The following is a 23,076-nucleotide window of genomic DNA, read 5'->3' on the forward strand; positions in this document are numbered from 1 at the left end:
CATCCCGCAAGCCGAGTCAGCAGCAGCTCCTGCGGGCGGGGAGTCCCCGGGCCCGGGCTGGGCTCGGGAACACTCTGCGGGCAGCGATACACCCTGGGGTGCCACCCCAAGCGGGCCAGGCCCGAGTTCAGCTGCACCGGCACCGGCGTGGGGACCGGGACGGGAGTGAGTCCGGAGCCCCGCGGCACGCCACGGCGACTCGTCTCAGTGCCCGAGTCACGGTGCCGGAACAGGGCTGTGCACCGGGATTCGGGACCCGAGATCCGCAGGTCCGGCGGGGCGGGGCGGGGCGGGGCGGGGCGGGGCGGGGCGGGGCGGGGCGGGCCGGGCCGGGCCGGGCCGGGCCGGGCCGGGCCGGGCAGGCGGTGGCGGGGCGGGGCGGGGCGGTGAGAAGCGTCGGGGCTGCAGCGCTCCTGGGAGCACGAACGGCAGTGGAGTGGAGTGGGGAGTGGAGTGGAGTGGAGTGGAGTGGAGTGGAGTGGAGTGGAGTGGAGTCGGCGGGGCGGGGCGGGAGCGCAGCCGAACCGAGCGCGGGGCCGCGCCGCCCCGGCCGCCCTTTGTTGTGTCGGCCGCCACCGAGCTCGGGCCGCAGCAGCGTGGGCCCGACGGGCAGGATGTCCCAGGAGAGCCTCCTTGGGATGGACGAGGGAGCGCTGCGGAAGCTGGTGAGTCTCGCGGCTGCTCCGGGGCTCGGGGTACGGTGCGCGCCCGCGGTGGCTCCAGGGGCGGATCGTGCCTGGAGATGCCTCGGCTCCTTGAATCCCCCGGGCCGGGGGCTGCTGTCCCAGGCGCGGGCAGAGCGAGACCGGGCGGGGCTCGGGTCTGTCGCTGGGCCGGGAGGATTCCGAGCAATGTCTGGGAGCGGATGTAGCGCTGGGGACCCAGCTCTGATCCTGGGCGGAAGCACCTGGAGGGACCCGCGCCGGCCCGGGTCGGGCTCTGGGCCGGGGTGAGCTCCAGCATGAGCCCCCGCTCTACTCCGGTGATTCCGGAGGCTCTGGTCCCGCTCTTCTGACAGCGCTTGCCCCTTTGCTCGCAACCACGCCCGGCCGTACCGCCTGTCCCGGCTCCATCTTCTCGGCCGGCGGATCCCGGAGAATCGTTCCCCGATGCCGGCAATGGTCCCCTGCTCCCGGCTTTCCCGTTGCGGGTTCCCGCGCAGCCGGGGCTGGCGCGGTGCCAGGCGCACTTCCCAGGCTCTGCCCGCATGGCTTTGCATCCCATCCCCTCCTGCGCGACGGCTTCTGGAGCACCGGCCGAGCACTGCCCGAGGAGCGAGAGCCGCAGTTGTGCGCTGCCGGGTCCAGTGGGCTCTGGAGGGCCTCCGTGTCCCGGAGACGGGACTCAGGATACTCGGCCGGGGCTGGTGTCCCGGGAAGCCCCTACAACTGCCCGGTTTAGGGCAACCCCAGGGACCCCCGGCCCGGGGCTGGGGCTGTGCTGGCTGCCCCGGGGGTTGAGCCGGGGTGGCCCGGCCCAGCGCTGGGGAATGGTCACAGCAGGAAGCTGAGTCAGCCGGGAAGGCAGGTCTGCTGGAACAGGAAGGAGTCGGGATGCCGTCGGGAAGCGGGGGCTGTGCCGTGGGTCGGCATGGAGGCTGCCCCCGACTGCGTCTCCTGTCCTGCTACCCTCAGCCATCTCTGCGTGACGACATGCAGACCTTCCCGTGGTTCGAGCAGAGAAGTCTACTTGCTTCTCGTGGGGTGATGTCGGGGCTAACAGACCACCCATCCAGAGGTTGGTGGTCTGGGTGTTTCCCCATCCTGCCAGTGCTCCAGCTCTGCCGTGTCCCAGCCGAGGTCTCTGATCTGAGATGGAGCCCCAGGAGCAGTGGTGGGTTCCTAGTCTCTGGCTAGCCCAGGGAGGTGGATCTCATCCTGCAGCAAGCACTGGTTCTGTGGGGGCTTTTTCTTTGATGTGCTGGGGCTTTGCCTCCCCAGAGCACCATGCTTGTGACCCAGATCTCCCTGTGCTTTGTGGCACAGGCTGGGGAAAGCCTGCTCTGAGCTGACGTGAGGCAGGGAAAGAATTATTTTTCCTCTGGTTAGGTTTTTGGCACCACTCAGCTGGAAGAGGATTAGTCCATATAAGGGAAAACTGCCTCTCCCACTGCTTCCTCCCTTCTCTGCTCTCCCCAGCTCTCCACTCTGCCTTGCTTCTCCTCATTTCTCCCGGCAAGTGACACCTAGGCAGCAGCATCTGATGTCCCCAGGGAAACTGGAAGAAGGAGGCTGGGGGACTTGAGGAGGTCCCTGCAGCCCCCTCACTCCTGTGCTGGCTGGGCTGGGAGCTGCCAGGAAGCCTCTGACCCGCAACTCCTGCCATAGGCATCCATATGATTCCCTCCCCAGCTGCCCACTGGTATCCCAGTCCCAGGGAGGCCAGTTGGGATGAACCAATGGTGCAGCATAAAGGTGACCAAGGGCTTGGAGGAGCCGGAGGAGGGAGCTGTGGGGGATGGGGTAGGTGCTGCTGCAGGGTGGCCTTTAGATGGATGTCCAGAAGCAGGGGATTGTTTGAGCGCTCATGGCTGTGCTGAGCTCCAGGCTGCTGGCCTTGGGCTGGGGAATGCTTCCCTCTCCCAGCCCCTCCAAATCTTAGTCTGGTTAATTAGGGAGGATGTAAATATCTTTGGAGGCAGGGCAGTCTTGAGCTAGGAAAGTCGCTGCCATGAGATCTCCTTCTTATACCCAGTAGCCTTTGGCAAATCTTCGATGGCCCTGAGAAGCACTGCATCCCTGCCATGTCCCTGTCATCCAGTGTCCTTCCTGCTTTCCTCTGCCAGGGGACACCTATGCTCCCATGGCTCTTTCCAAAGGTGACAGTGAAGCTTGGGGCTGTAGGAGGTGCTCAGTGTGCCAGGTTCATCTGATGTTGCAAAGCGGTTTCCCAGTGGCCGGGCTTCAGCCTCCAAAGTGCTGTGTGCTCAGGCACTCCAAAGAGCCAGATGGATGCAGGGCTAATTGCAGCCCTCCTGGAGGAGCTGCCCACCTCACCAGGGCTCTGAGCACTGTTGTGTTGGGCACCAGTGGGGAAGCACCCTATGGGCGCTGTGCCAGTGCCCTTTCACAGAGGCACTCTGTCGGCTGAGGAGGGTATTTGCTTGGAACCATTAATTTGCTGGAAGCTGAGCAGGGCCCATGGGGCCCCGGAATGTGCTGATCCCTGAGCCTGCCTCTGCCGGCAGGGCTGGGCCCCTTGGTCCCTTCGCAGCTGTTGCGGTTTCCAGCATGCTTTCCCCTGCCACTGGCCACGGAACTTCCAAAGCTGCCTCATCCCAGCTCCCTGCTGACGTGGGCTTGGAATAAGGCATTTTCTCCTGCTCTGCCATTTGTCCTGTGGGGAAAAGCCTTCCAGGACTTGGGTGCAGGTCAGGTCTCAGCTGGAGCCTCCTGGATAGGGCAGACCTCAGAGCCGGCAGATGGGTGCCACACAGCACACACTGGTGCCAGCATGTTCCCTGCACTAGGGTGTGCAGGGCTGGTGTCCCATTGTGTCTGCCTTCCCTGGCACTCACAATTTACGCAGCTGCTGTGCACACGCCCCTTCTCCTCCCTCCTCCCACCTTCCTCATCGCCCTGACCCAGCTGCTGGGGCCAAGCCACTCACTGCCAGCAGCTTATTTAGTGAAGGGCCAAGGCCTTGGCCACCCAATATGCAGTTGAGGACTGTTTTCCTGTCCTCATAGCCTTTGGATAGCTGCAGGGAGAGCTGTCCTTACTGCAAAGCTCTGCCTCCAGCCCTTCATTTTGAGCTGAACCAGATTCCACCACTTCCCAGCCTATCAATGCTGCCGTGTGTGCAGGGAGCCGGGCTTCCCAGCTGGCCATTGCTGCTGGACCATGCCTTTGTCCTGGTAGTAGTGTCCCCACTGTAGCAGCCTCCTTGGGATGCCGTCAGCCATCAGGGGCAGACAGGAAATGAGAGGCCCATAAGGACGGAGGGGCTGGTTTTCTCTCTAACACTCCTCACTGCTCTGGCAGCACCATGTCTCCTGCTCTTCCCAGCTGCTTCCCTGGCCCTGTGGTGGCAGAGGTGCCTGCTCTGGATAAAAGCACAGAGGGGGCTGCAGGCTTCAGCTCTAGCCAGGATGCTGGAAGGGATGGTACTGCCTGCTGGCATGGTGGGGGCTGCTGAGGTGGGGGAGAAAGAGCACCCTGGCTCCAGGCAGCTCCCCCAGAGGTTATGTGTATTTTTAGAGTTGGTCTTCCCTAGGGGTTGGTAGTCCTGGCCACTGGGATCTTCCCAGCTGGGGAAGGATAATGCTCCCAAGTTGGGTTTTGCAGCTGGCAAGGGTTGGAGTACCACAGCTTTGGCTGCTGCTGGGATGGCACATGGGATCTCTGTGCCTGCTCTGTGCTTCCTGGCTTCACTAAGATGGGAATACTGTCCGAATATCACCAAACTCCAAGCAGAGAGGGCAAAGTGCGATAGCTTCTCAGAGTCTCTGCAGAGGGGTCTGCTTACAGGTGGTGATCTGGGGCCCCCAGTGTGGCTCAGTTCAGGTGCAATCAAGGGACTGACCCTGGATCTCTGCTGCAGTGGAACCCAGAGAGCCTGGATGGGTGGCCAGTCAGTGGCCCATGGGACCGGAAGGGAATGGACTGACGCTCTTGTCCTGTGGCACAGCCATGGCTTCTCCCAGCATGATAGATCTTGATGCTGACAGCAGCTGCTGTTGGTCACAGGGTTTATTTTTAACAAGATCCATGGGAAATCACTTCCCAGGTTCCTAGTGTCAGGGCAGTCTTGTTGTCCCACAGCAGGACAGTGTGAGGATAGTGGGCCCATGCTTGCCCTGGCTGGCCTTTCACTGCAGATCTGGCTGCCTTTTGCCCCTTCAACATCAGGAGTTGTGTTCATGGCCCTCTAGAAAAACTGGAGCTGGTAGTGGGACTGGGGTGTGATCTGATCTGGAAGAGGGGGAGCAACTCTGGGTGCCCATGGCAGGTGCTGACCTTGGGTGGGCTGAGGAGCACCTGGAGTGCCTGTGAGATGTTCATGGGGGGCATCTGGGGGAGTTGTGGCTGTGCTTCCCACACATAAGGGGTTAGACTAGGATTTAGGACAGATCCCACTCATGGATTTGGCTCCAAAAGCTGCCTGCCATCCCCTAGCAGTGAATGAGGGTGGGGAGGGCTGCAGGGTGGCCAAGATGACCCCTGGGTGGGATGCTGGAACCTTTTCAATCAGCACCTCTGGGGGGACATGGGATGGGAAGAGAATGGGCTCTCCTGTCCCTTCGCTGCTGGAGGGGCTGGCATGGCTGGGAGGAGGGCTCATTCCAGAGCTGGTGGCACTGGGAGGGGCAGAGCTTCAGGGCACCAACCCTTGGAGGCTGCAGGACCACTGGTGGGTGTTCATTTCACATGCTCGTTTCTTTGACCTTTACATGCCCGGAGGTCTCAGTGCCACCATGGCAGCCCCTCCTCACCATGGCTGGTCCCAGCATCCTGCCCCAGGGGGGCCATGCCCACTTTCCACAGGGCATAGCAGTGCTGGGCAGCATGCACTGGGCATGTGGGTGCCACAGACAAGACAGCACCTTTGTCCAGAGTGTGGGCAGCTCATGGCAGCGTGGCAGAGGGCAGCACCAGGTCTGAAACGAGGGCTCAGTGACCAGAGCCAGTGCTGAGCTCTGCCCTGTGCACCTAGCTGGAGGCCACACTGGACCTGGCCGAGCGGCGCCGCATCCGCTCGGCCATCCGGGAGCTGCAGCGGCAGGAGTTGGAGCGGGACGAGGAGACATTGGCATCCAAGCGCTTCCGCCCAGAGCGCAGCAGCCAGCAACAGGACGACAAGGAGAATTGGCCACAGTGAGTCCTGTGGGGAGCTGGGGTCATTCTCTCCCTCTGCCCTGGGAGATGGGGACTGCAGTACCTGGCCCCACTGTGGCTGGGACAGATTTGGATGAACATGAGGGTGGGAGCAGCCTGGCACAGAGCAGCTTGGCACATGGTGGGGCCTGTTGCCTGGATTTGCCAGCTGCCCACAAGGGGACTTTGCTCGCAAGTGCCTGTGACAGCTCCCAGATGGCCACCGCTCTCACCCTGCTCAGGTCCCAGCACCTGGAAGAGGAGCAGCAGGCAGCCCTGGCTGCCTTGTCTGAGCAGCTGGAAGCCATCACCAGCGTGGAGGAACTGACAAAACTGGTGAGCAACTGTGTGCTGGGGGAGACCATTTGCTGGGATGGACCTTGTGCTGGGACTGACCCTGCTCTTTCCTGGGTCCTTCTCCCTCGCAGCTGCGGGCAGCAGGTGAGTATGAGGAGCGCAAGTTGATCCGAGCTGCTATCCGTAAGCTGCGGGCCGAGGAAATTGAAGGTGAGGCACCATTCCCATGTTCCGGGGTGGATGCCCTGGAGAGTCTGGGATGTGGGCAGCTCCTTCCTGAACACCATCTTTGCTTCCATCCAGCCGCGACCCTGGCTGGGAATGTGCAGAGCAGCCAGAGGGATGGCAGCAAGTCCCCCACTGTGCCTGGGGAAGCGAACATTGTCCAGAGGGACAATGCTGAAACACCAGCCCTTACTGCGAGTGAAGAGAGCTGTGGTGAGGGCAGCACCAAGCCACCAGGCACAGACAGGAGCAGGGAGAGCAGCCAGCAGGATGATGCAGAGCCAGCACTGGCTGGGCCAGACGAGAGTGGGTATGGGGAGGCTGTGGAGCAGCCCCCTGCCCAGGAGCCCGAAGGCTCAGTGGTGAGTGTGTAGGGCACTGCAGGGGGTGGGACGGTTCAAGATTTCACCCCTTCCTGGGGCTCCTGTGCCAGCCTTTCTGGAGCACAGAGCCCTGGGCAATCTGTGCTCGCCTGCCTGAAGGGACTGAGGGAGGTGGGGCTGGGGTCTTTGGGGGCAGGGGAGATATGGCTGGGCTGTGCCAGCATGGCTCCAGCAGTGGTGAGCTGAGGCTGGGGCCTCAGGCCAGGGTGCCCCATGGCTTCTCCCAAGAGTGCAACCTGGTGGGGATCTGGGAGCCCCTTAGTGCATGTGGTGCACTCCTCCCTGCTCCAATTCTCGGGGATGGGGCTCTTTGGAGGCAACAGTTGCTCATCTCTCCTGCAGCAGTTCCCTTGCATGGGTAGAAACCTTGATTCCCTATCCTCCTTCTCATGATGGCTGTTCCTGCCATCCTTCAAGGGTTCAGGGCTCATTCTGGAGTGAAGCTGGGGGCTTTCTGGATGGGTGAAGGATGAGCTGGTGGGCAGAGCTGGAAGGAATGAGCACAAGCTGGGGTTTTCAGTGCAGCAGGGGTGACCCTGCAGAGACTGTATGGTGGTAGGAGATCTCTGCACCCAACCCTGTGGGGTTGCCCTTTGAGGGTGAGGGTGGGAAGAGAAGCAATGGATTTAACCACAGCTGGGTGAGAAGGCATGGGTTCCCCCATCTGCCTCTGTCTGTCCCTGCTTCTTCCTCTGCCTGCCCCAGGGCCGGAGCAGGAGGCTGCAGAAGGGATGTGGCCTTGTGCCGCCTTTCAGCACTGTCTGCCTCCCCATCTGGATGTGCTGGCATGCAGCCCCCAAGCCCTGGCTGGGCTGGGACATCACTGAGCAGCTGAGAGGGCTGTTCCATTCAGTCTGACTCATTGCTCCAAACCCAAGACCATTTCTGTCCTTGGGTTTGGGGCCTGGTCCCCCTGTGCCCCTTCAGGGTATGGGCCCATCTTCGTCTCCCCCTGCTCTGGAGTCATGGTGCTGCTAGAGGCACTGGCACAGCCAGGACTGGCACCTTGTTCCCTAGCTGACACCAGGACACCCTAGCCCTGCTCAGACTTATGTCAGAGACACATCTGTCACCTGTGTGTGGTCCTATGTCCAGAATATTTCATCATTTGCCAAGCAGAGCTGCAGGTGCCATGAACGAGGACAGGATAAAACTGAGTGTTTCCTGTATCATGGAGCCCTGGAGTGCCTGGGCTAGGGGCATGGGGCAGATTTGGGGTCCCCCTTCACTAGACACTGTCTCCCTCCCTGCCCACAGGATGCAGTGGGGTGTGGGGACACTTGTTGCCCTATGAGCCTCCTGCTGTGACCCCTGTGCAGGGACTGGCTTGTCCATTCCCGGCAGCATGCAAGCAGGGAGCTGGATAGCATGGGAAGAGACCACAGCCTGTATGTCCCTGGCTGGAATGGGACATGGTGGCACAGTCAGAGACTGGAGTGTGGCTGGTTCTGCTCTCCCCAGGCCCACAAGCGAGAGGATGTGGTGGAGCAGGAGCATGTCCCAGACAGGATGAAGGAGCTGTGCAGCCAGCAGGCGGGAAACCCCGAGAAACCCACTGGTCAGGGTGAGTCCCCACAAATGTCCGTGGCAAAGCCCTCTGGGTGCGTGCCTGGGGCAAGAGCTGTGCCTGGCCAGCTGCAAGATGATGGAGGGAGATGCATATGGCATCTCACAATGGTGGGCAGGGCAGCCAGGTGCCTGGAGGAGCTGCATGAGTAGGGATGCATTGCAGACAGCTGCAGGCTTCCCGAGCAGAGCCTCTTCTCTTACTCACAGCTGTGGTTTCGGGGACCCTTGTGCTCCTGGAGCTGCAGCCAGCCCCAGAGCCCGATCCAGAGCCTGAGGATGGTGGTGAGGACCTGCAGCATGGCCAGCCCCAGGGGCAGCCACAGGCAGCCTGGAATGAAGGGAACCTGGGCAGACCTGCCAGCATCCCAGAGCCCAGTGTGGTGCAAGGTCCCAGAGGGGAGCACCCCATCCCGGGCCAGCCCAGTGCTGGCAACCAGGTACGGAACTGGTGGCAGCTGCCACCGCTCTCCTTGCTCAGGGCTGGCAGTCTGTGGGTGAAGGCAACTTGATGGGGGTACTGCATGTAACCCCCAGCTGAGTGCTCTGCCCCTCTCCTCCCACAGCTTCATGTTGGGGTGCACTGCCAGGTGCTGGGGCCAGGTGGGAGACACAGGAGGCCACCACTGGGTAAGTGTAGCCCTGAGGGGGGTGACACAAGAGCCATGGGGCCCTGCCAGCTGGGCAGCCCCACGCCAGGCCCCCCCCGGCCCCCCCCCCCCACTCTACTGTCCTGCAGCATGTACATCCCAGGCAGCCCTGGGGACATGACTCCAGCCCACATGTGCTGGGCCAGGAATGTGAGTGTAGGACATGGCCAGGCCAAAGGCCACCCATAGCTGGGGGCTGATTGCTGCCTAGCCAAGCGGTGGCAATGCCCACCCCAGCCAGGGAGCTGGGTGCCAGGCAGGCTGTTTACTGGGGCTCCCACTCTGGCCGGGTGGCTGCAGGGCCGTGAAAGGGAATCGGTGCCAGCAATAAACCCTGGCCTTTTGCATTCTTTGTCCCAATAAGGCTGGGAGCTGTGCATGGCTGGCTCTGACAACCCCCGCCCTGAGCCTAGCACCCTGCAGGGCCTCCCCACAGCCCTGAGGGATGCCGGTGGCCAGCAGTTGCCCTCTTCCTACTGCTGGGAAAACCATCCCCATGGCTGTACCAGGAGGAAATGGGGAAAAACCAAAAAGCAGTTCTCTGCTTCCAGGGTCAGGGTTGCTGCCCTGACAGGCAGAGGTTGCTGTCCCTCTGAGGAGCCCCTGGAGGCTGCTGGCTTGTGGGAAGGAAGAAGCCTTGGGAAGATGCTGGGGGTGGTGGGTTGCAGCGTGGCACAGCCCTGGGGTAGAGGGAAGTGTGCAGGACCCAACCCCCTCTTGCCTCACAGGGAGGCTCAAACCTGGGTTCTGAGAAGCTGAGCCCTCCTCCCTCCATGGGCATCAATGTCTCCAGCCACAGGGCAGAGCCGTGGCTGCACCCTTGAAGTCTGAGCCACCTGGCCCTGTGGTCAGAGGCAATCCCTCCAGAGGCAATGCTGTGTCAGGGCCTGGTGAGGACAGGGGTGATCCCAACCTTCCAACACAGACCCCAGGTACCCCCACTGCACTGCTGGGCACAGAGCCTACCCTCCTCTGCAGTGTGGTTTTGAATTGCAGGGCAGAGCCCATGCCTGGGGTGCAGAGAAGCCTACGAGTGCTGGTGGATTTTGGCACTAAGCTCTGGGGAGTGTGGAGTGATGGGAAAGGAGATTCCAGGGTGCTGTGCTGGGGTGGGGGATGGCAGCAGCACTTGTGCCATCCTCACCCTCTGCTCCCTTTGTCTCATTCCTTCCCTGGCCTGTCTCTTCCCAAGCATCAGTGCCCACCCAGGAGGTAATGGGGACCCCGGCTCACCAGAATACTCACCGGTGGGAGCTGACGCCCTCCTCCCTTTGCCTGGCTGGCCCCACGGGTAAGATCCAAGTGGTGGCTGCCTCCATTCTCTGCTTCCCGGTGGCGGGATGTTGCCGGTGGAGCCTGGGCAGGTGTGGAGCTCTGCAGTGTCAGGATGCTGCAGGATGCTGCTGGCTGCCCACCTGCTCTTTTGCCTCCTGCCCAGAATCCCTCCCTCCCTCCCATCCATGTGCACGAGCACCCGGCATCAGTGGGGGGAGGGACCGGAGGCTTTAAGGGGCTGCAGCCACGCTGGGAAATGCTGGGTGTATTATGGGATCTCTGGGGGGCAGCAATACATCCTGGGGTCACTGTGGGGGGCTGCATGCATGGTCAGGCACTCCGGGGGCACTGTGCATCGTGTGGGCAACCCAGGGGGGCTGCATGCACAGTGTGGCATCCTGGTCAGGGGCAGCATGCATCGCAGGAGGCACCCCAGGATGGGGGGCAGCGTGCATCGCGGGGGGCTGCACGCACGGTGCGGGGCCAAGCCCGGGCGGGGACACACGGGGGCGGCCGCAGTCCGGTGACCCCGCGCCCATCCCCGCAGCGCCGCGCCCCGCCGGACCCCCACCTTCCCCCGCCGCCGGCTCGGTGCGGGAGCGCGCGCAGCGATTCGGGCCGGCGGGGGCGGGCGGCGCGGGGGGGCGGGCCGGGGCCGCCCAATGGCAGCGGGGGCCCCGCACGGCCCCGCCGGCGCCCCCTCAAAACGCACGGGGCAGAGGCGGCGGCGGCGCAGAGCAGCGCCCGGCCCCGCGCCCTGCCGGTCCCCGCCTCGACGCCATGAAGACCTTCTTCACCATCGAGATCAAGGATGGGCGTGTGCAGCCCCTGGCATCTCGCATCACGGCCGTCCCCGGCAGCCAGCGGGCAGGTGAGCACTGATGGAGTACGGGGTGTGCAGGACAGGTCCAGTGTGCAGGTGGCATCTGTCATGAGGCTTGACACTGTAGGGGTAGTGGGCATGGGTGTCACGCAGGGAGGTATGACTGGAAAAGGTGGGGATCCCTCAGGAAGATGGGCACTGCAGGGGAGTGGACATCTGCAGGGCTGTAAGCACTACAGGACTGTGCTCCTAATATGACAATGTGCACAGCTGGGCAGTGGAGCAAGTGAGTGCTGACAGATGGTGGGCACAAGTGGGTAGGTGAAGGCGAGCAGGCTGAGCCAGGCCATGCGGGTGTTGATCAGCAGTGGTGGCATTTGAGTGCTGGCAGCCCAGAGGCTGAGCACAGGTGCTGCCAGAAGAACAGAGTGTGCCTGGTAGCCCTCATCCTTTGGCATGCACTTTCAGCCTGCTTGGGGCATCTCAGTTCAGGGAGACCATCTGGCCCTGCAGGCTGTCCCCAGCCCCACTATCTCACCATGTTTATGTTTGGGGTCATTCCCCAATCCCTGCCCTGGCCCCACAGCCCTGCCCCATCCTCTCCTCACTGACCTGCTGGTTCGGGGGAGCCCACACCATCCTGCTCTGTCCCATCCCACTGCTGCACCATGTCTGTTCCAGCCCTGCCCCAACCCTGCCTGCCTGCAGATGTGGCTCCTGTGGCCATCCCTCTCACCCAGGGGCCTTGGCTTCAGCTGGAGCACTGCAGAAAGTGCCCTTCCTTGGGGAGGATGATAAGCCAGGGCAGTGAGGGGTCTCAACTTCCCCATCCCTTGCTTGTCCCCAAAGCCCTTTCCCTCTTCCAGAGCTCAGTGCTTGCTGCCAGGGCAGGATGTGTGGGGCAGGCAGATAGCTCAGCCAGAGCCACTCCCCAGCTGTGGGGCTGAGCCTGTGGGCTGGGTCGGACCCCACATGCCTCTTGCTCCCCTTGCAGAGGTGACTCTGGGGCTGCGGAGCACCCCCATCCGTATCACCACCATCCCCAGCACTGTCAGCAGCATCTGCAACATCAGCAGTGTCAGCAGCAATGTCACCAAGGTGAGTGCCCAGGGGGCCACCTGGCCATTGCCTGGCAGCTCCAGGGCTTGGGGTGGGGACCAGGGACCAAGGAATTAGTGCAGGCAGCATGCTCTGGAGGCTCTGTCTGGTTTTGGTTGGTGCTTTTGTTTTGGTGGGGTTTTTTTCACCAGAGACCCTGGACGTTGTTTGTGGTTGCACAGCCCCACATGAGCCCACTGCACTCTGAACTGTGCCACCATGTACCCAGACACCTGGGGAGATGGGCAGAGGGGGACAAGGAGTGGGTCTCCCTCTGTTTTAAACACCTTTGAGGGTGGCAGCAGCTCAGGGAAAAACCCATTGCCAACCACCCCTCTGTTTTTCCTCCTGGGGATGGACCTTGGCCATGTCTCTGGGGAGCCCGCCTTGGAGTGGGGCTACTCCTCAAAGGTCTCTAAAGCACCCTGGAGCTGTGGGTTGGGGTCTTGCCTGTTCCTGCTATGCCATCCTGAGTGGAGAGTGGCCACAGCTGCAGCCCATCCAGGAGGGATTCTTGGATGCAACTGGAGAAAAAACCTGAGAAAACAATCCCTCTGCAGTGTTTTGCAGGGAGAGCAGGCTGTGGTCACCCTGGGGCTGGGTGCATACAGGAGACAGCCCTTCAAGTGCTTTTATCTGCTCCTGCCCATCTAGGGTAATGTGAGGCGCCCGTGTGCTGCCTTGGCCAGAGCCAGGATGTCAAACACAGCTCTGTCTCCCTCGTAGCCCTGTGCGCGCCTGGCTGCCTCTGCGGGAACAGCACTGTGGGTGGCCTGTGTCACTGCCAGTGGCTGTGGTACCACCCGTGGCCTGTGGCATACTGGTGGCTGTGGTACCACTGGCTTCACCCCATCATCAGCCCAGCCCTTGCCAGCATGAGGCAGGCAGTGTCCACAGGTGCTGCCCATACCTGCCAGCAGGTCCTGCCTGTGGGCAGCTGTCTGCAGCGGGGTGACTTCCCTGTGCTAATGCGCTTGGGCAGGCTTGGCCCGAGCACTTGTCAGCTCTCATTAAGGTATTAGTGGGTCTGTCCAGTGAGGTGGGGGGCCTGAGACCTGTCGGCTGCCTGTCAGGAGATGCACCCTCCAGGTATGCTCCTGGTGGTTAAGGAAGAGGAGGAGGATGAGGCAGCTGTGCTGGCAGCCCTGCCAGGTAGGGCTTGGTCGGAGGACCAGCAGGGTGCAGGGACCTGGGGGCAGTAGTCACAGTGGCATGTCTTCTCACTGGTGGGGTACTACCTGTGCCCGTCGTGCAGGGACCTGCTCTCCTTGGAGCAGGCATTGGGCAGCATGGGGGTATGAAGACCTAAAACCCATGCCATGGCACTGATGCTAGCCTGGGGCTGGAGATGTTGTGCTGTGGGTGATACCAGCCCAGAGTGGGAAGGCACCTGGGGGAAAGGACGCAGCAGTGGTTGGCTTTTTCACTCACCCAGCACTGCAGTGGTCAGGGCTGGTTCCCACCACTTTGTCCCACAGGCCTCAGGAGGGTGTGTGGCCCTGGCAGCCACTGGGGGTGGGGGAGGGCCTCTTGCAGGGCTCCCCTTGCTGAGCCACCTGGTTCCAGAGCCGGATGCACTGCCAAGTGTGGCGCCTGGCTCAGCACCCCTGCACGGGACCCCCGGCTGCTGAGACCAGAATAGCCCACAGGCAGGGAGTGGGCCAGCCTCCAGCCGGGGGGGTGCCTGGGCCCCTATAAAGGGCAGTGGACAGCTGTGCGGGGCTCGCCACAGCGCCTGCACCAGCACCATGCCGGGGGTCAGCTTGGAGGGGCTGGCGCAGGCTGGGGCGGCTGAGCTGGCAGAGCTGCGGCAGGAGCTGGTGGTGTTCCGGGGGGCAGCAGAGGGGCAGCTGGAGCGGGCCCTGCAGCGAGTGCAGGCGCTGGCGCAGGCACTGCAGACATTGGAGCAGGAGCACCTGGAGTTGCGGGCAGAGCTGGGGCGCCTGGGCCGCCGCATCGATCTGCTGGCGCCAGGGCTGCAGGAGCCCCCTGGGGAGAATATCAGCACCCTCTTTCTGGAAGCACAGGACCCTTGCACCCACTTTGAGGGCACGGAGGAGCCCAGTGGCCCTGTGGCCCATCCACCCACTTTCTCCAGTACGCGCCAGCAATCGGCCCTGCATCTCTCCCGAAGCAACAGCAGCGTGAGTGTGGGCAGCCCTGCCCCATGAAAGGGGGGTGGAAGGGGGTCACCAGCCCCCAGGGCTCCTGGGGGTGTCTGTAGCCTTGGCACAAGGCATGACTGTGACAGTGGTGCACAGGGACACGGCATCGTGGGGATCTGCCACTCCTTGGGCTCACTGTGATGGGGCTGTGCATTCCCGGTGTGCCAGGTGGGAGGCTGCAGGCAGCTGTCCTGCCCCTACCACAGCACCAGGCACAGGTGGTGGCATGGGCGTATGTGGCCAGCATCAGCTTCCGCCGATGGCTTTGCCATGGATTGGTTACTGGGCCACAGGATGGAGGATGGGGCCAGGTGTGTGTGTGGCTGCTCTGGCCCTGCTCTGTCATCCCTGCTGCCTCTGTGCCCTATTCTGGGCCTGGCCCACTGCCTGCTGTGCATTGCTGGGGGGTCGTGCTGAAAGGGACTTGGCGTCCTGGCTGTGCTCAGGCAGGGGCTGAACTGGCCTAGATCCTGGCAGGGATGTGGGGGAAGGCTCTTGATCTCCTGCACAAGCTCTTCTCTACACTAAGTCCCTTAATTCCATGGAAATCCCTGTGCTGCTAATGGCGTGCACTGGCCTTGCCAGCACCTTGCCCAGTGCTGGGTAACAGCCACTGCCCAGCCCAGAGTCCTGGGCAGCCCCTGCCTGCTGGGGGGCCCAGCCACCTCCTGCCAGGGAGCAGAGAGGATTTGGAGATATTTTGGCAGCCATACTGGGAGGAGGAGAAGGACTGCTGGGCCCTCCTGGGGCATAGGGTGCTGCAGGAGAGTGTTATGCTCCCTTGCCTGCCTTGGGTGCTGCAGATGATTGCGGCATCCCACCAGCTGAGAGCACTTAACGCCCCATGTGGCACATCCTCTCCAGGGTCCTCCTTGCCTGTAGCACTGGGCAGGTGTCAGGGTGATGAGGGCCTGGACCCTGAGAAGAGGTGGGGGGATGGCCAGGCTGGCAGGGGCTCAGCCACACGATGATGTCCTTGCAGATGGAGCCGGAGGTGGTAGAGCAGCACCAGGCGCCAAGGCTGGAACCAGAGCTGCCCAATGGCATGGAGAAGGTGCAAGTGAGGGAGGTGGAGAGAAAGAGCAAGCTGAATGTCGAGGAGCTGAGCAGGATTGAGGATGAGGATGTTCTGGATAAGATGGTACCTCTTCCTTTGGCTCGGGCTCCTGCAGGAAGGTAAAGGGACCTCAAGCTTGTGGCAGACTAATGATGGCTTCCCCTCTTGCAGCTGGATCATACAACAGACTTTGAGGAGCGACGGCTGATTCGAAATGCCATGCGGGAGCTGCGCCAGCGCAAGCGAGGTACTCACGGATGGTGACCCCCGCTGGGGTCAGAGCAGTGGTGGTAGCAATATGGGGTGCTGAAGTGCGGATGTCCAGCTACGAGGAAGTGCAGGAGGGTGCATCCTGGGTCCTCTGTTGCCCCCCTGGCTTTGCAAGGCCAAGGACATCATCCTTCCCATGAGCCAGTTGTGGGCCAGCAGAAGCTGCAGGACCCTTGGTGTGGCAGGAACCATGCCCCCCACCCCACCTCGCTGCTGATGCCATCTCCCACTCATATTTGCAGACCAGCGGGAGAAGGAGCGGGACCAGCGGCTGCAGGAAGCTAGGAGCCAATCTGTCACAGGAAGGGCTGGCCACACCACAGAGACCACCACCATGCAGAGCACTCAGTCAGCCGATGGCTCGGCACGCAGCACTGTCACCAAGACTGAGCGTCTCATCCAGTCTAGTACGGGTTGGGCTGGGGGGGTGTGCCAGCCCTTTGGGAGCCTTGCAGAATCCTTCCCAGTGCTCCACCACTACAGATCCTTTGCCATTCACTGCCTGTCCTGAGTCTGGCTTGACTCTGCTGGGAGCAGGACTGTGGTTCTGGCTTGGCCAGAGCCTGCCTGGGGATAATTAAGGTTTCTGCTCTGGTGACTTCCCTCTGAATCCCCAGCCCTGTCAGGATGGCAGGGCCTCATCTGCACCTTTGGCCTGTCTCTTGTCTCCTATACCCCTGCTCTCCCCATTCCTGGGTGGCTCAAGCTGAGTGACTGCAGGGGCTGAGGGATGCCCCAGCTGCTGCTTTGCGCTTGCCTGTTTGTTCTCTGCCTGGGGGGCATATGTCCTCTGTCCTCCCTCTGCCTGCCATGCGCATGGCTCTACCATCTGGGACTTCTCCCTGGTGCACTGCATGGGTGCACTGCATGGGTGCGAGGGTGCTTGGCAGCAGCAGGCATCTGTGGGTGCTGCTCCTCCCAGCCCAGCAGTTCCTGTTACCCTGTCCCTGCAGGTGATGGCACCAAGACCTCCCATACTACAACCATGGAGTCAAGTTATGTGAAGAGATCAGACAGTAAGAGTTTTTCCTCCCCTTTCCCCATGGCATCCTCAGGGTGTAACCCTGGGGCATCGCTACCACTGAGCTGTCACTGCCCTGGTGCAGGTAGAGTCCTGCCTGCCTGGCACAGCTGCCCTCTGCTCCTGCCCAGGGCCTCTCTCCTTCCTCTCTCTCTGCAGATGGCAACAGCACTTTCGTTCAAACCAAATCATCCTACAGCTCCTCATCCAAGAAGACGGGCAGGTGAGCAGAGGCGCCTGTGGGGACAGCCCCACACAGTCCCTGTCACTCACCTGCTTGTGCAAACCTTCTGCCCAGCTTGCAGCGTCCCCACACAAACGTGGCCCCAAAGCCTTCTGGGTCTGTGGGGTATGTTCACTGTGTTCAGAGGCTCTCATGGGTCCTTCCATGGGCATAGAGATAGGTCTGCCAGCTGAGGACCTTAAGCCACCTCTCTGCTGTCCCAGGGACATGGAGGTCTCCTGAGTGCCAGGGCTGGCCGTGGGCTGAGACCACTGCTTGCCCTCCCCTGGGCTGCCCACAGCCCTTTTAGCATTGCCTGTCTCTCTCCCAGCATTTTTGACCGTGAGGATGAGAGTGCCTCTCGGCAGAGCAGCCTGGCTGCGCTGGAGCGGCGCCAGGCGGAGAAGAAGAAGGAACTGATGAAGGCTCAGAGCCTGCCCAAGACATCAGCCTCACAGGCGCGCAAGGCCATGATGGAGAAGCTGCAGAAGGAGGGTGGGAGGTGAGGCTGGGCCTGGGGCAGGCTGGCCGGGGCAGTGAGTGCTGCACAAATAACAACACCCTGCAGCTGTGGATAACACCCCGTGTCTCCTGCCACAGTTCACCAAACCCCGCAGCATCACAGACCACTGTGCAGCGGTCCTCCAGCTTTGGCGTGCCCAACGCCAGCAGTATCAAGCAGATGTTGCTGGACTGGTGCAGAGCCAAGACCCGGGGCTATGAGGTGGGTGCCACCTCCTCTTCCTGTCCCAAGGCCAGTCACTCTGTCCCTTGGTAACTCTGTTGCCCTCTCAGCATGTGGACATCCAGAACTTCTCATCCAGCTGGAGTGATGGCATGGCCTTCTGTGCCTTGGTCCACAATTTTTTCCCTGACGCGTTTGACTACAGTAAGCTGACGCCCCAGAACCGCCGCCAAAACTTTGAGGTGGCCTTCTCTTCTGCAGAGTACGTACCTCTCTTGCCGTCACGTGGAGTTGGGATGGCTTGGGGTGGCTCTCCTGCTCGCTACTGGGGCGAGGGGGAACATGTGGAGGTGATGGTGCTGGAGGTGGGTTCTAGTAGGTGTCACTCCCCCATGCAATGCAACGAGGTTAGGCACTGTGGGGGCAAGCAGCAGCTGTGTGGGCAGAGTCACAAGAGGCCAGTGCAACCCAGTCTGGTGTGGCAAGGGTGGGTCTGGGAATCTGGGTTCCTGGGTGTGGGGCAGAGCACCCAAAGGAAGAGCAGCAGCCCCACAAGCCCACCTGGCTTCAGGCAGTACATACCACCCTGGGGTACCAGGTGTGGCACTGCAGCCTGTGGGGGGAGCAAGGTTTGCCTGTGCCAGGTGCCTCCTTTCACAGTTATAGGGGCTCAAACACCGTTGCAGCTTCTCCAGTCTCTTCCCTTTTGCTTCTGGTTTTCCTGGGTGCTGAGAGATGGGAGTGCGCCCAGCTGGAGGGCTGGCAGCCAGCCCTTCTCTCCTTCTTTCTGTCTCTCTCCCACCCACCCACTCCTCTCCTCCAGCACCCTGCCCAGGGGCAGGGCTGGGGGTGGGGGTCCCATCCTGCTGATGTCCAAGGTGGCGGGGTGAGCTGGAGGCTCCCGCAAGCTCCCAGGGTGCTGTGGTGCTGTTTGGTGGAGCGAGAAGGGGGCTGCGGGCCTGGTTCTTGGCGCTCCTGTTAATGGATTTTTTGCCTTAATTGGGAAACTGGTGTGCGGACTTGAGAGAGCCATCGATCTCTCCGGCCTGGAAGCCAGGTGGCCTCTCGTCCTTCCTCCTCCTCCAGCTCTTGTGAGCATCCTCTCCCGAGCTTCCTGCACCAGGGCTGTGCTGCGCGGTTCCAAGTGGAGCTGGGCAGGAGGGCTGGGCTTGCTCCCCCATCCTCCCAGCGGGTCTATATAGGAGCTATATAGAGCAATGCTCCACTCTGGAACCCGCTCCCCGAGCACCTGGCGCGCCAGAACACCTCACTCCTCCTCCTCCTCTTCCATCTGTCTTTACCTCTGGACTTCACGCCTCTCCACGCCACTCACCTGCCCCTCTCTCCCTTGCTTGTGCCCCCCCAATCTCACTGAATGGCCTCGGCATGGGGTGCCCAAAGCCCTCCTGCCCCTGCATCGTGCATCCCCAGAGCATGCCAGAGCGGAGCAGCTGCCAATGGGACGGGAACTGCACTGATCTGTGTCTCTTGTTTTCTCTTCCTCCCCTCCCTGACTGGGCTGCGGTCACTGGCTTGCCCCTCTCTCTCCCTGCACCCAGGAAGCACGCGGACTGTCCACAGTTGCTGGACGTGGAGGACATGGTCCGGATGCGCGAGCCAGATTGGAAGTGTGTGTACACATACATTCAGGAATTCTATCGCTGCCTGGTCCAGAAGGGGCTGGTAAAAACCAAAAAGTCGTAGCCCATTGTCACCCCCCCCGGACCAATGGTGAGAACCTTCCCCTCCAAGTACCTGCCCATGCCCCCACAACCACCAGGGCTCGGCAGGGAACTGACTGCCTCAGCTGGGGATGAGGCTGGGGGATGCTGGTGGGTGAGGGGTGAGTGCTGGTGGTGCCAGACAGGGCCCAGCAGGAGGTGGGCAGAGACAGCTGGCTGGGGTCGGGCCTTCTGGAATAGTGCCTATGGGAGTTTGGGCAGGGGGGACTGTGTCACAGACTGTTGGCTCTCCACCTGTGGGGAGGGCAGTAGTGATAACAGAGCCCTTCTCCCATGGCTGAGCCTGACTCATGGATCAGCTGCTGGGGATGCCACTCAAGATGTTCTGAGTGGTGCTGCCTGAGTGTGGGTGGCCCTCCAGGATGCTGCAGCATCACTGCTTGGACTTGCTGCCTCATTCCCCTGCCCCAGAGTGCATGCCCAGCTCTGAAATGCTGCCTGCTCATATATGGGCAGAAGCAGGAGCCTGGAAAGTGTGACTCAAGGCTCAGGTTCTGCCTCGGCCTGCAGTGTTTGCGCCTCTCAGGGCATCCTGGCTGGCGCTGGAGCTGCGGCTCCCCTGGCTCTGCACAGCGCTGGCACACCAGGGCCCAAACAATGGCTTTATAAGGGCAGAGTTACTCTCTGTGTGCTGCCATTGCTCTGCCATCACCCCCCGAGCCAGGCTGGCAGTGGCAAGGGCTTTCCCAAGGCCCCAAGCATTGCCCCCCCATCCCCATGATGGCCAAATCACGAGGTGGGGCTGGTGCCAGCCAGGCTGTGGGCTGGGAGCCCACTGACCAGGCAGCAGAGACCTAATGGGATGCCGGGGGGCCATGGGACCCAGGGTGGGGGCCTCTCCTGGGCCCTGGTGCTCCCCAGGGGCTGACACTGGCTGGGATTGCTCGTTGGGTGGGGCTGTTCTAGGGGGCCAACATGTGCAGTGGGGCTACTGCAGGAGGGGAGAGGGGAGGTACAGGGCTTGGGGGTGAGGGTGTTGTGGTGGTGGGTGGCAGCATTGGGTTCAGACCCTCCTTGTGCACCCTGTCTTTTGGGGCAGAGCCCTGCCTTGGGGTATCCTCCTTGTGCATCCAGAGTCTTGGGGCAGAACCTTGAGTTCTGCTGGGCCAAAGCAGCTGAACTGGCCATGGCGGCAGCAGGTGCTGCCAGTTTGTGTCAGCACAGACCCCAGTGCAAGTGCAGCCCTTGCTCCAGCAGCAGCAGCCTGGCATGCTCCAGCACCATCTGTCCCCTGAAGGGGGGACAGTGCCTGGTAGGGGTGCAGGGGGCTGGGCAGGGCCAGAAGGGTTGGCAGCAGAGGCAGGGCAGCTTCTGTGACCCCGCTCCTTCTCTCCCAGTAAAAGGGAGAGGACAGAGGTGGCTGGATCCCCCTCCATGTCCTTCCTGGTTGTCACAGTGACCCCTAATCGTGTTGTCAGCCCCTTCAAGCACCCAGGGAGCCTCCACTTGGGGAGAGACATGGCCCAGGGCACTGGATGGGTGGCAAGGCAGAATGGGCCACCCCACCAAAAGGGCAGAGGCAGAGCCCCAAGGCTATTATGGGGATGGGGACACAACCACAGCTGATCTGCCAGGGCCCCGCAAGACTGGTAGCTGCTGGAGCAGGGTCTTGCATGGACCCCTGCACTGTGGTGGGGCAGGGAGAGGAGGAGATAGGCACAGGCCAGGTTGAGTGGGCTGAGGCAGGGCAGTGCCCACTCCAGCAGTAGGGTGTGCTGGGCCTGGGGCAGGCAGCCCCTGGGCTCCAGTCTGGGACAAGGGTGGGAGCCAGGCTGGCAGGGCTTGGGGGAAGGCAGAAGAGCAGGACCAGGGCTTGAGGTAGGAGTAAGAGGCAGCATGTAACCAAGACCCACCCCCTGCTTTCCCTGGACCACTTGGTAGGGTTTGAGGCAGGGGCACAGCAGACAGCTGCAGCCAGGCAGGGCTCTCCCTAGAGGTCACCAGCATCGGCTGGAGGAGCAAGAGGAGGAGGGGGCACGGCTTTAGCAGGGGATGACTGCCAACACCAAGAGCTGGGACAGAGAGTACCAGGGGAGCAAGGGGTGCAGATAGTTGGGCAACCCCTGCCCTGGGGCAGGCACCTCCCAGGGCAGATAGCACATGCTCTTCCCAGTGTCAGGAGCAGCAGGACTGTGGGTAGCAGGGTGGGGTGGGGGGCATGTGAAAGGAGCTGAGCCGGTCTGAGGGCAGCAGTACCCACACCAGCAGGCCCACGGCAGTGTGGGGTGCCCATCCCAGCTCCCACATGGGGCAGCCTGCCTGAGGCCATGCTGAAGGCTTCATCTCTGCAGGACGCTGGTGGACTGCGTGCCGCTGGTGGAGGTTGAAGACATGATGATCATGGGGAAGAAGCCAGACGCCAAGTGCGTCTTCACCTATGTGCAGTCCCTCTATAACCACCTGCGTCGCCACGAGTTGCGCATGCGGCAGAAAGAGTGCTAGAGCCTGCCCTGCCCACCCCCACTGCTGCCCTCACCCCAGAGCTGCCCAGCGGGAGGGGAGCTGCTTGCCCTGGGAGGGTCTGGGGGGCCATGGGTCTGGCACTGGGGACAGGAGAACTCTTCCACCAGGGCACCCCCACACCTCTGCCTTGGCAGAGCTGCTTCTGCCTCGGCCAGCTGTGGGCTGACCCTGTGGGCAGAGCCAGCTGGGCGCTGCTGGGGATGCTCCCAGCTTGGCTTGCCCCCCATGCTCCAGCCTTTTAAGTTATTTGTTCTCCAGGAATTATTTGCCCTGCAGGCAGCATCCCTGTGTCCCTGGGGTGGCCTGGGCACAGCTGTGCCCTCAGACTCGGGACACTGCATGAGTCTGTGGCTGAGCAGGGCTGTGAGGTCTAGCCAGGGTCATGGTGCATCCTGCAGTGGTTCCCTTGGCCCCCTGCAAGGAAGCCTCTCTGCCCACTGTAGGCCCTGCTTCGTGTCACCTCCCTGGGGACAGCTCCACAACTGTGCTGACACCCTGCTTCCCACATCCACGTGCACCTGGGGCACTTCCACGTTGGGGGCACCTGTGGACTGGGGAGTGGGCAGGGGCAAAGGGTCCCAGGGGAGCAAGGCCAAAGGAACAAGCTGGGACAAGCCTCCCCCACTCCCCTCTCCAGCTCAGGGCACCCACGTGCTCAGCGCCGCTAGCCCCTCTGTCACATCTCTACACTCGCGCTGACACGTGTACCAACACCAGCCAGATAATAAAGGTTTATCAAAGGCAATGCCTCTGGCTCAGGTCCTTCTCCCAGTAGCATATTGCACACCACAGTGCTTGGGGAGCACTGGCAGTCCAGCTGCTCCTGGCCTCTCTACCTGCAATTCCACTGCTCGCCCAGCCCAGAGGGACACTGGGGCATGTACTGCTCCTCCACTCATTGATGATGTCCATAGCTGAACCACCCTGACCAGGGCTGTCAGTTCACTGCCCCCCATTGCCCCAGGCCTGGCACAGGGAAAAGATCCCATGTGGCCAGCAAGGCTGTGGTCAAGTGTAGCTGTGCCCCACTTCCTTCCCTAGCTCAGGGACAGCTATCCCCACTGGGCCCATGCAGCCATGGGACTTCAGTTCAACACTGCAGGACTCACTCATGGGCTCATGCCCATCCCCCTGCACCCTGTGAGAGCAGCTCATCCCATGCCATGGTGCCCACCACCCTCACCCCTCTATCATGCTGGGGAGGGTTGGCACAGGAATGGCACAGTGGTCTGTAGGTTGGTTTGTGGCTCACCAGCAGTGACTATGACCGTGCCATTGCCTCCTGCCTCTGTGAGAAGCTTCGATGCACCCAGTTCC

General features: G+C 62.0%; 1 protein-coding gene across 1 annotated transcript; it reads left to right on the forward strand.

The window, feature by feature from the left end:
* The first annotated feature begins 474 nt into the window (after positions 1-474).
* On the forward strand, positions 475-22,504 carry SMTN (smoothelin). The gene is made up of 20 exons (XM_039560945.1): positions 475-665; positions 5,656-5,816; positions 6,059-6,152; positions 6,245-6,323; positions 6,417-6,700; positions 8,183-8,285; positions 8,498-8,727; positions 8,854-8,917; positions 10,130-10,228; positions 12,030-12,133; positions 14,161-14,277; positions 15,281-15,439; positions 15,527-15,602; positions 15,868-16,032; positions 16,579-16,641; positions 16,806-16,869; positions 17,201-17,371; positions 17,470-17,593; positions 17,665-17,816; positions 21,588-22,504. The coding sequence occupies exons 1-20, from the start codon at positions 615-617 to the stop codon at positions 21,736-21,738; spliced, it is 2,511 nt and encodes an 836-aa protein (XP_039416879.1). The 5' UTR covers positions 475-614; the 3' UTR covers positions 21,739-22,504.
* Positions 22,505-23,076: the final 572 nt, after the last annotated feature.

This window comes from Corvus cornix, chromosome 15 (genome assembly GCF_000738735.6).
Source record: "Corvus cornix cornix isolate S_Up_H32 chromosome 15, ASM73873v5, whole genome shotgun sequence".
In the NCBI taxonomy this organism is placed as follows: Eukaryota; Metazoa; Chordata; class Aves; order Passeriformes; family Corvidae; genus Corvus; species Corvus cornix.

Coding starts and splice junctions, on each gene's coding strand:
- SMTN (XM_039560945.1), top strand. CDS start 615: ATGTCCCAGGAGAGCCTCCTTGGGATGGACGAGGGAGCGCTGCGGAAG. Junction 666..5,655: donor AGGGAGCGCTGCGGAAGCTG/GTGAGTCTCGCG, acceptor CTGTGCACCTAG/CTGGAGGCCACACTGGACCT. Junction 15,603..15,867: donor GCTGCGCCAGCGCAAGCGAG/GTACTCACGGAT, acceptor TCATATTTGCAG/ACCAGCGGGAGAAGGAGCGG.